The 12784-nt window shown below is 43.6% G+C and overlaps 1 protein-coding gene across 1 annotated transcript; it reads left to right on the plus strand.

The window, feature by feature from the left end:
• Positions 1-1315: 1315 nt before the first annotated feature.
• On the plus strand, positions 1316-11738 carry neurod1 (neuronal differentiation 1; the record flags this gene model as incomplete). Its single annotated transcript, XM_084478961.1, has 3 exons — positions 1316-1542; positions 10407-10636; positions 11257-11738. 3 exons carry the CDS (start codon positions 1316-1318, stop codon positions 11736-11738), a joined length of 939 nt encoding a protein of 312 aa, XP_084335087.1.
• Between the last annotated feature and the right edge of the window lie 1046 nt (positions 11739-12784).

Below are 12784 nucleotides of genomic sequence, written 5' to 3' on the forward strand. Positions count from 1 at the left end.
AACATCAAATTTCATGAGTTTAATATTTAACTATAGATGGATAGATAGATAAAACCTGTATATACAATACAATTCAATAAAATAGATGTTTTGACTATTAATAGCTGAAAATTACCCTGATTTTGTAACACAGGCCTATTTGTTCTCATTCTTCAAATGTTAATTTGTTAATGCATGATGTAGGCCCTAGATCAGGTGCCCAAGACGTTGATTTCAATCAACAAAGGTTGTGCGTGTAGATCGTGTGACATTCCAAAAATAAATTAAAACTTTACTTAAAAAAAAGAAGTATCATCCCTATGGCATTGACAACTTCTTTGACAAAAATTGTCTGTCAGACTTTGACAAACGGTTTCAAGACTTTGCTTTACTCGAGCCAATCGCTACATTGATGTGCTCTCCATTTAGGGAAGATATTGAGGTGGATTTACTCGCATCAAATACTGCAGCACGGTTTCCTCTGCACACGTATGCATCGGAGGAAGAGATTTTGACAGTACAAGCTGAGATTGAGCTTAAGTCCAGGGCTCATGGACAATTTGGGGACTTACTCACAAAGGGAAAGTATCCAAACATGAGGAGATGTGCTACCTCCTTGCCTTTTCCCTTATTAATTCAAAATACCGTTCCACCTTGACTGATGGTCATTTGGAAGCCTGCTTCAGACTAGCTACCAGCAGCTACTTTCCAGACTATGCAACCCTGGCCCCTCAGGCCCTCTGTGCTCTGAGTGTCCCCGGGCCCCTCAGGCCCTCTGTGCTATGAGTGTCCCCGGGCCCCTCAGGCCCTCTGTGCTCTGAGTGTCCCCGGGCCCCTCAGGCCCTCTGTGCTATGAGTGTCCCCAGGCCCCTCAGGCCCTCTGTGCTCTGAGTGTCCCCGGGTCCCTCAGGCCCTCTGTGCTCTGAGTGTCCCCGGGTCCCTCAGGCCCTCTGTGCTATGAGTGTCCCCGGGCCCCTCAGGCCCTCTGTGCTCTGAGTGTCCCCGGGCCTCTCGCTGGGTGCTCCCACTCTTTCGGTTCGGTTTTACTTGAATGATTCTAGACGCTGCGGCCGGTTGTAGTTCCTCATGTGAATCATGATGAGCGGGCTCCGACCACATGTGGGCCCCGTGTGTCGTCTGGGGGCCATCTACTGAGGGCCTCGGGGTCGGTCATGGGAGAGGCCCTCCGCGCCCAGCAGTAACTTCAACAGAGGCCCTTATTCTAACACTTCTAACACACTAGTATTGGTCATTTAACAATGATGTTAAAGTCTTGTACAGAAAGTTATTCATAGTAACTTCAAACTATTTCTATGTTTTAATTCAATAGTTTAAAATGACCAAGTGTTGTACGGAGGAGCGCGTGCTAGAGGAGGGCAGCGTGCGGGAGCCACGTGAGGAAGAGGAGGAGGAGCAAGAGGAGGAGGAGGACCGTCAGCAGCTGGAGGAAGAAGGCGAGGAGGAGGGAGAAGAGGAGGAGGATGAAGGGGAGGAAGATGGAGACAACAAACCCAAAAGGCGAGGGCCGAAGAAGAAGAAAATGACCAAAGCCCGCATGCAGAGGTGTTTGATTATCATCATTAATTATCCATCATTCATTCATCATCATTGATTTGAAGAAAATAATAATAATCATTCATGTTTTATGAAGTAATTCATTAGTTTGTTTTAAAGCCTTCTTGGTATAAAGTGCACGCGCACTTTAATAACTCGCATGCACACTTTGAGTAAAGATAAAGATAAGGTTTCTAATGAGGTGTTTTATTTAATTAATTTAATTTAATTTAATTAATTAAAAGAGACATATTATCTTAAGTGGTTTATATTCTAAGATGTGTATTATCTTATATTACATTTCTAATGTTTTGTAAATGTATATATGTATATATAATATATGAATAGTAACCGTATACATTACAGAGTTCCCCATAGGATTAGATTCTACTTGTGATCATAGCTGGAATTAAGGTTTTTTTTTATTTATTTTTTTATGAGAATGATATTGGATATTCCACATTTTGACACTTGTGGAAAATATAATCGATCACAGGCTGGCCTCGGTGGGAGCCTGTCGAGGACTCAGTCAGTCCTCCTCTAATGAGGACTCAGTCAGTCCTCCTCTAATGAGGACTCAGTCAGTTCTCCTCTAATGAGGACACAGTCCTCCTCTAATGAGGACTCAGTCAGTTCTCCTCTAATGAGGACTCAGTCAGTCCTCCTCTAATGAGGACTCAGTCCTCCTCTAATGAGGACTCAGTCAGTTCTCCTCTAATGAGGACTCAGTCAGTCCTCCTCTAATGAGGACTCAGTCAGTCCTCCTCTAATGAGGACTCAGTCAGTTCTCCTCTAATGAGGACTCAGTTAGTCCTCCTCTAATGAGGTCCCCGGGCCCCTCAGGCCCTCTGTGCAATGAGTCCTCCTCTAATGGCGCTTTACCACTTAAAATAGACTGTATATAATACAGGTTAAACTAACTTACTGTATATAATACAGGTTAAACTGACTTAACATAGACTGTATATGATACAGGTTAAACTGACTTACTGTATATAATACAGGTTAAACTGACTTAACATAGACTGTATATGATACAGGTTAAACTGACTTACTGTATATAATACAGGTTAAACTGACTTAAAATAGACTGTATATGATACAGGTTAAACAGACTTAACATAGACAGTATACAGGTTAAACTGACTTAACATAGACTGTATATGATACAGGTTAAACAGACTTAACATAGACTGTATATAATACAGGTCAAACTGACTTACTGTATATAATATAGGTTAAACTGACTCAAAATAGACTGTATATAATACAGGTTAAACTGACTAAACACAGACTGTATATAATACAGGTTAAACTGACTTAACATAGACTGTATATAATACAGGTTAAACTGGCTTAACATAGATTGTATATAATAGGTTAAACTGACAATTCACTCATTCTCATTCTGGGCAGACAGCCATGCCTTGTATGAAGAACCTATTCTCAAACAGTAACCTTGTTCTCAAAAACCTTATCTCAAACCACTATAAATTGGACATTGGCATGTTCAGTAGAAGTAGACAAACTAATGGAAATAAATATCTGTCCCTTCAAATATAAAAATTGTGTTAAAGACAAGAATGTTGTGTCAACCATAAGAAGACTAAAATAAATGGTAGTCATTACACATAAACACCCGATGCTCAGAATGTATAATTCCAATCCCAGAATCATTCAAACATTGCTGAAATAACAAGTACTGCAACTGTTTAAGCTTTACATTGTGTGTCTGTGTGAAATATTTAAGTTTTTGCTTTGTTTGAAGCTAGGTATAAGAGATATCGAGAATCTATTTTAAAAGGAACTTCCATTTACGTCATCAAAGGAATTGCATGATAAAGAGGGAGCACTGTTGGACAAAAGAAAAGGGGACAACTAAAGTCATTAGGTGTTAAACCCCGATAGTACCCAGACAAAATGAGACCTTAAAATACTTGACAAAAGAACCCCAGCAAGACAACAAGACCCCTTGAGGGAAAAGGTAAATAAAAAGGGACCGCCAACGCCAAGCCCAACTATCCTAAACACTGCTAGCAACAAAGATCAGCAAGACCGAAACATACTTGAAGAATTGAGGAAACTCCATAAAGACAACCAAGATGGACACGATCACACTGAGATGTCCCTCGAACAACTGGAACTAGCGGCTTCTGGTATAAAAGACCAGCTGGTGGAAAATGATGGAAGAATTAGCACAGTGGAAGCTACAATGATGCAACACCACTAGGATATTAGCTGCACCATGATACAGACGTGATGACCTCCAAAATCGACTGAAACGGAACAACAGAAGAATTTTTCAAAATCCTGTTTTTGAAATAGCTGCTTCAGCAGTTACTCCAAACACCAGGCATGGAGATTAACATTGAAAATGTCCATCGTCCACTGGTGTCTAAGGATCCAACAGTGCCTCCTAGAGCAATAAGAGTGAGATTCCTGGATGCAGGGTAAAAGACGAAATGCTATGGCAGGCATGCAGCCAGGGACACATTTTCTCCAAGACAAACATATATGTTTTCAATCAGGACTACTCTCCCCATCTACAAAATAAATGAGTGAAAGTCCATGAAGTCATTAAACTGCTTGAAAAAGACATACATCAAAATGTGACATACATCAAAACAGAAGTTTTACCTGAATACCGGAGAGAAGACCTGAGCGACACTAAAGCATGCTGTCGAAAGAGCTGAGAACATGGAAGAGTCAAAGGAAGGGCGGAGAAGCAACGTGAAGAGTGAGAGGGACACGGTGCTGTCACCATCAGATGTCAAGGCTCTTCTGCAAGGGGACAACTAAACCCTCTCTAAACATCAAACTGGTGGAGAATTTCAGAGCTACAACTGAAATAGTTGTAGGGACTTTAACTCTCCTTTGCATACTGAGCAATAAACAACATATACATAGTTACGTTATTTATCTGAATAACAATCATCTGTTGTCACAAGTCTATGCAAGCTATATGGTATAAAGTCCCCCCATATTTTTGTTAGGAGCTGTACCAAAAGAGACAATAAGGAGGTGAAAGCACTCATCTACGAGTGGCTCCTCCTTTTGCAATTATATCTTCCTTTAACTATTTAGGAGGTCCTATGTCAGGCAATATTTTTTCTCTGTAAAATAATGGACATTTATTTTAAAGATCTGTATAAAGTATAAAGATGAAAATATGATGTTTTGTTCAATGTATGAACACGGGTTAAAGGTAAGACATTGATGAGTTGTTAAAGGAGCATTCCATCTTTGAATAAGACAATATATATAAACTCAATATGAAAAATGATCATTTAAATCCACCAAGAACATATGTGTAATCCGGGGCATACAGTATATAGACTGGGACCAGAAAATAATTACTTTCTCTGCATTGAAACCCATTCATATTTTACAATCTCCTAGGTCCCATGGGGTCAACCAGAAAGGACAGGACTTCGCCACTCAATAATGACCGTTACTAAGCATATAATGACCGCTGTCAAGGAAAGTGGATTTTTTAACGTCTTTCGTATCACTCCACAAGTAGTCCGGTAACTTATCAACCCCAGCGTATTTGGTTGCTAAGCGACGTCAACGTCTTTGGCAGACTATTTCTCTGCTGATCAACACTACGAATGCTGGTAACAAATAAATTGTAAAAAGACACAGTGTGAAAAAAGTTATTTTTTCGTTTTGGCAAGTAGCTGTGTTATAAGCGGGATAATGTATAGAACGTCGCCGGTCATTATCGGGAAATAAGCCCCTTCAGGGCGAAGCTGGTCCTGGGTGTTTTAGTACTAACCCTTGATCACCAAGTACAAGCAAAGTCATTGTGGTGTTTAAATATGTTATTTGTGTAGAGTTAGGTGGTTCTAACCTATAAATAAGCACAGAGAGAGGTTTCCAGTGTGTACTCTTGAAGCATAACTTTATTCCAGTCCCTAATTTACAACCCACCAAGCCTTACCACTAGGGGGAAACATCACATCCTGTGTCCTATAAAATCCCTTAACACTACATCCCCCTTTCTAAGATCAGTTGTACTGATATATAACTCAAGATTAAACTAACACCTCTGTACTGTAACAGACTATATCAAAAGTTAACTGTTCCAAGTCTCAAATATTCCTACTATTAATCAAACAATCTTATGAACAATAAGCATAGGAACATTAACTGGGAAATCTGAACTAAGAAGGTGGGGTAGACTGCCAAATCTTCCTACTCAGTGTGGGGGTTTATTCTGCCCCATAGAAATCAGTCTTACCAGGGGTACCTGCTATTTAGCCACAAAGTCCTTCAGGTACCCTGGAGGTCGTCTCTCTGTTGCAGGGTAGCGTGCCGGAGGCTGAGGACTGCGTGGCTGACTGGGCCCTGCTCTGCATGATCTGGACTCACTGGCTGACCAGTAAGTTGCTGGTAGGATGGTCTGGTGGGATGGTCTGGTAGGACGCCACTGGAGTAGTGACGAGGTGGTTTCGGTTGCGGCGCAGGATCCCTCTGGGAGTGTCAATGACGTATGACCTTGGTGCTTCCGCCTGTCTTATCACCTGTCTTGTCCCCTTCTCCTTTGTGTCCTTTAACCCAGACATGGTCGCCTGGTGTCAGTCTTGTGAGATGTTGAGCTCTGTCTCTTCTTCTGTTCCTCCTCATTGAGTTCGGTTATGTCAGTCCAGCCTGGGTTGAGAGATGACAGAGTGACTGGAACTGTTGTTCTGAGCTGCTGGCCCATTGACAGCTGTGCTGGACTGTACCCGTTGGTGAGTGGGGTGGCTCTGTAAGCCATGAGTGCCAGATACGGGTCTTTTTCTTTCTGGAGGAGGCCTTTAACTGTCCACATGGCGCGCTCTGCCTCTCCATTGCTCTGAGCATACTTGGGGCTGGACATTGTGTGTGTGAACCCCCACTGTGTTGCAAACTTAGTGAAGCATTCAGCCACAAACTGGGATCCATTATCTGTCATGACCTCAGACGGTATGCCATGCCTGGCGAAGATAGACTTGCAATGTTCCACTACTGCTAATGAGGTTGTTGATGTGAGTTAAGCTACCTCAATGAAACGGGAAAATTTGTCTACCACCGATAGCTAGATAGACCTTTGCCCATGGTCTGTCAGGGAACTCTGTAGGCAGCAGTGGCTCTCAGCAGTGGGGTTGATTCTTTCTTTTGCATGTGTCGCAGCCCTCGACCACTTTCTGAAGCTGTGTACACAGTCCCGGCCACCAGACTGTGGCACCAGATTGTTTGGCTCTTTCACGACACTTTGCTATACCTTGGTGTCCTGCATGCGGTTTCTGAAGGATGTCTGTCTGTAGCAGCTTGGGAATAACTAGCCTACATCCTTTCAGTAAGCCGTTCTCCACTGACAGCTCTTCCTCAACATGTGTGTACAGTAGGTAAGCTCTGTCTATTGTGGATCTGTCTGGCCAGCCCTCATTACAGTACCTTTTCAATTGGCTCAGTATTTCCTCACATTCTTGGTGTTCCCTTATTTATTGTAGCCTCTTTTCTGTAGCTGAGTTTTGACATGATCATGTTTACATACAGGTTGACTCCCTCTTCCTGCTCCTGCTGCCCTCTGTCTCTCAACGGTGCCCTTGACAGCACATCTGCCGTGGCCAACTTATTGCCAGCCACATGGGAGATGGAGTAGCAGAAAGCCATCAGTCTCATCCAGGCTCTTGGAGCCTAGTAACTGAACCAGAGGCTTGTGGTCCATTTCAACTTGGAACGTGAAGCCCACCAGGAAGTCTGAGAAACGCTTGCACGTCGATGTGATTGCTAAGGCCTCTTTCTCAATCTGTGTGTACATTTTCTCAGTGTCTGTGAGCAGGGACGTGCACAGGAGTTTTGAGGGGCAGGTGCCGAATTGTTGACGGGGGGGGGGGGGGGGCGGGGGGCGTTCGATCGCGGACGAGCACTTTTGCGGGCGCGATTGTTGAAGAACACTCAGAGGGCACTTTTTAATACGAGGCAAAAAGGGCAGGGGCTCAAGCACCCCTAGGGCCCTATGTGTGCACATGCCTGTCTGTGAGTGCTCTGGAGCTATATGCGATTGGCTTTAGGTGGCCCTCCTCCTGTCTGTGGAGTAGCACAGATCCCAGTCCAAATGATGACACGTCAGCTGAGACGACCGTCTCCGCTTTTGAGTTGTAGAGCGCCAACCCTGGTGGCGAGCTCAGCTCCTCTTTGATGCTGTTGAATGCTCTTTGTTGATCATGCCCCCACTGAAACACATTTTGCTCCCGGAGTGGCTGTGTCCTTTCTGGCATTTTATTAATGGCGTTCTACCACACCACATGCACCGTATCTCATTACCTGGCTGTGTCTGATAACTGCTTTTATAATTTTTTCTAGCCTGCATTTTCTGCTGTCTTCCTTTGCCTATGTCAAACTTGTGTTTTGTTTGAATACTGCTTTTTCACACTCTCGCTCTGACGCGCGCGGGTCACCGCTCTCTCCAGTGCCAGCTCTGAGTTCAGCTGAAGTTGCTTCGACAGCTTTTTGTCATGCAAGCCTACAACAAGTCTGTCCTGGACCATTTCATCGTGCAGATGTCCATAGCCACAGTGCTCTGACAAGCAATGGAGTGCAGTGATGAAAATGTTCAGTCTCTCCTTGTTCTTGCTGTATCTGGTTGAATTTGGCTCACTCAAAAGTAAAATTTCTCCTCACCACGAAATGTCCCTCTAGCTTCTCTTTGACAGTGTTGTACACGCTTGCCTCCTCCTCCGTCATACGAATTGAAGTCACAATATCTTCCAACTCAAACCTTCGAATCCACTTGGGCCACTCTTCTGGCTCTGTGAAGTCAAACTTGGGTGGTGGGGGAATCTGAAATCGCTCCCATTTTATTTCCCTGCTCGTCTGCCGCTAGCTAATCACGAGTCACGTTCGTTTTGCTAGCTAGCTAAACTTCAAATGAATAACTGACTAAAATTTACTTGAGTTCTCTCCAGTTAATTCGGCAAAACCACATCTCACGTTTACCCGACTTGAGTAACTGAAGTCTTCTGACACCATGTAGAGTTAGGTGGTTCTAACTTATAAATAAGCACAGAGAGAGGTTTCCAGTGTGTACTCTTGAAGCATGACTTTATTCCATTCCCTTGTTTACAACCCACCAAGCCTAGCTGCTAGGGGGCAATGTCACATCCTGTGTCCTATAAAAACCCTTAACACTACAATTTGGTCATTGTTTAGTAAATCTCTAGTATTGAATAATATGTGCCAACAATGTACAAGGCCTACTAACATTACGATAACATTACAGCTTAAATAATCATCAATCCAACGTCACACTATTACAGAAGTAATGTTTGAGCGCAAACAGCTGTTTCACGCACTTATTGAGGGGCGTTCTTGGTGGGCACGAATACTCCCCCTGGCTCGGACTTAGATTTAGATTTACACACGTACTTTGTAAAAAAATTACTCCCTAAGGTTAATCTAAAAATACAAATTCAATACTATAATTAAAACTGCGCGCAGTGATGAACGGGACCTCGCACCGGCTTGCGGCCGCGTCACGTGCCGTCGTAACATGTGCGCAAGTGGCAGTGCACATGTTACAACGGCACGTGACGTGGCCGCAAGCCGGTGCGAGGTCCCGTTCATCACTGCGCGCAGTTTTAATTTTTATTTTTTGCGAATTTATGTAATCTGTAGAAGCAGATGAGATAATTTCCCTAGGAGGAGTTTGTTGAAATACAAGGTGAAAAAAGGGAGAAAAAAATGAAAATGGCCGCCGAGTGAAAAAAAAAAATGAAAATAGCCGACTTCCGGTGGGGTTTGGGGCATGGGTCCAAGAGGCTTTTCTGTAGGTCATGGGACGTTATACGTGCCTACCGAGTTTCATACATATTGGTGAAACGTGGCGCAGGGGCTGCTTTTTAAAGTTTCTGTAGGGGGCGCTACACACATGAGAAACATGATTTTTGGTATGTGAGCTACCGGCACCAGTCTACACGTGTCCTGTGAATTTCATTCAATTTCATTCTGTGAATTTCATTCACAGGACATTCAATTTCAACTATTACAGTCTCGGCAGAGTGATTTACCCTGACACCAGAGCCTGTGGCGGCCATGTTGTTTTTCCAATCGACTTTATTTTACTTGAGCAGTTGGAACTTTGGTCCCCAACGGCCACTAAGTCGGTCCCGCTAAAATCAAACATTGCGTCTATGAACTGTGGCGATTTTAGTGTCAGGCCACGCCCATTTCGATGCCACGCCCCATTTGAAAATATGTTGAGTGTGTGCAAAGTTTCATGAGTGTAGGTCAAACCGGTGGCGAGATATGCTTGTGCAAAGTTTGCACTTTTGAACGGTTGGTATAGCGCCACCTTGGGGCCAATGTGAATTTGACGCATAGAATATCAAATTTTTCACCAGTCCCCACAAATGTGCTAAATAAAAATTAGTTGTTGTTCGGGGGGGGAAAAATGCAGTCGAAAACGTGAAAAATAATAATAAGAAGAAGAATAATAAACATAGCAAAAACAATAGGGACCTTGCAGGTTCTGCTCGGTCCGTTCTGCTCGGTCCCTAATAAGGTGGTTGATATTGAAAGGTTTGAAATTTGGTTTATAATAAGGTGTTTCATAGTAAAGATTTGCGATATATAAAGTAGGCTGTGGTTTATAATAAAGTGGTTAATAATATGTCTAAAGTAAGCTCTGGTTTAACACTGAGGTGGTTAATAATAACATGTTTAAAGTAAGCTCTTGTTTAACACTGAGGTGGTTAATAATAAAAATTGTAAAGTAAGCGCTGGTTTAACACCGAGGTGGTTAATAATAACATGTTTAAAGTAAGCTGTGGTTTATAATAAGGTGGTTAATAATAACATGTTTAAAGTAAGCTCTTCTTTAACACTGAGGTGGTTTGCATTCAAAGGTTCAAGATGCGCCGGATGAAGGCCAACGCGCGGGAGAGGAACCGGATGCACGGGCTGAACGACGCTCTGGAGGGGCTGCGGCGCGTGGTGCCGTGCTACTCCAAGACACAGAAGTTGTCCAAGATCGAGACCCTGCGCCTGGCCAAGAACTACATCTGGGCCCTGAGCGAGGTCCTGCATTCGGGCAAGGCCCCCGACCTGCTCTCTTTCGTCCAGGCCCTCTGTAAAGGTGAACCAACAACACATTAATATAATAATACAGATAGAGACAGACCAGGCCCTCTGTAAAGGTGAACCAACAACACATTAATATAATAATACAGATAGAGACAGACCAGGCCCTCTGTAAAGGTGAACCAACAACACATTAATATAATAATACAGATAGAGACAGACCAGGTCCTCTGTAAAGGTGAACCAACAACACATTAATATAATAATACAGATAGAGACAGACCAGGCCCTCTGTAAAGGTGAACCAACAACACATTAATATAATAAGACAGACCTGAGCTGCTCTCCTCTGTCCAGGTCCTCTGTAAAGTTGAGCTAACAACACTAACTCATATAACAGTCATGTGTACCGCTAACTATGTCCCATGTTCATCATTCAAGTTGCTAAATGAATACAAAAATAATAGAAAGATATTATTGTGGTGTTACCTCATATATCGTGTCTTCTGGTAAGCCATGGGTGGCTCTGTAATAGCCGTCTGTTCTACATTGTTTCATCTATATATATATTTTTATATATATATATTTTTCCTTTAATTCCATTTTATCCGTGACTGAGCTAAGCTGTCTGTTTGTCTGACAAACCTAGCTGTCTGACCCCCGGTCTGCCTGCAGGGTTGTCTCAGCCCACCACCAACCTGGTGGCCGGGTGTCTCCAGCTCAACCCCAGGACCTTCCTCCCAGAGCAGAGCTGTGACCCCCACCTCCAGGGGGGGGGGTCCTACTCCTTCCAGGGTCCCGGTCTGACCCCGGGTCTGCCCAGCCCCCCCTATGGTCACCTTGACTTCTCCCACGGGGCCAAGCCCCTGAGCTACGTGTATGACGGCCCCCTCCTCACAGACTGCTCCAGCCCCGCCTTCGACGGCGCCCCCCTCAGCCCGCCCCTCAGCATCAACGGGAACTTCTCCTCCTTCAAACAGGAAGTGGCGGCAGGGGACTTCCCCTTCAGTCTGCAACACTACGGCCCCCCGTTGTACACCCCTACCCACCCCCTCGACGGACTGATGGGGTTTGACGGCCACGCCCCCCACGAGAGAAGTCACGCCCCCCACGAGAGATGCATGACCACACTGAATGCCATCTTTCACGAGTCATGAGAACCATATGGAGAGGAGGGGGGGTTAGTCAATTTAGACGAAATTTAGACAATTTAGAAGAGATCTATAAACATAGTTAGTCCAGTTAGACATGAGTCCTATAGAGATAAGGTTAATCCACTTAGATCAGAGTGCTGTTACATATATTTAGTCCAGTTAGACCAGAGTCCTATAGAGACAGAGTTAGACCACAGTCCTATAGAGACAGAGTTAGACCAGAATCAGAGTTAGACCACAGTCCTATAGAAACAGAGTTAGACCAGAATCAGAGTTAGACCACAGTCCTATAGAGACAGAGTTAGACCAGAGTCCTAAAGAGACAGAGTTAGACCAGAGTCCTATAGACAGAGTTAGACCAGAGTCCTAAAGAGACAGAATTAGACCACAGTCCTATAGAGACAGAGTTAGACCAGAGTCCTAAAGAGACCGAGTTAGACCACAGTCAGAGTTAGACCAGAGTCCTATAGAGACAGAGCTAGACCAATGTCCTTTAGACAGTTAGACTGGAGTCTAGATTCTGGAGTAAACTTTATTAACGTTAGTCCTTTCCTTACTCTTTATTATGTCAAAGAAACAACAATCTTTTAGCAATAATCTGGAATTAACTATGCAATTTTAAATCCTTTGTTATAAGCCAAAAATGACCATGGAAATAAAGAGGTGTATATTTTTCTTGTTTGCCAACACAATGTTCTATGTTTTGTATATGAGCTAGGTACGAAGGCCTGGGGCTGGGTTTAATGTATAAAGTAGGCTACAACTCAATAAAAAAGGTTTTGTTGAAGAAGACCCTAATAAGTTTGGCATCTGGATCAATTATACCTGAAATTCTGACGTTGTCATAAAACACATAATACATCCAGGACATATAAAGTGACCACATTCAATGAATACATGCTATATCTTTATGCCTCTCTGGCCTGGGTCTTTGTGTGCATTTCTTCGTGTGTGTGTGTGTGTGTGTGTGTGTGTGTGTGTGTGTGTGTGTGTGTGTGTGTGTGTGTGTCACAGAGACACAGATGGTTGTACGCGGGCCATGATAATCA

The sequence above is a fragment of the Micromesistius poutassou genome (assembly GCF_964030765.1).
Source record: "Micromesistius poutassou genome assembly, chromosome: 14".
In the NCBI taxonomy this organism is placed as follows: domain Eukaryota; kingdom Metazoa; phylum Chordata; class Actinopteri; order Gadiformes; family Gadidae; genus Micromesistius; species Micromesistius poutassou.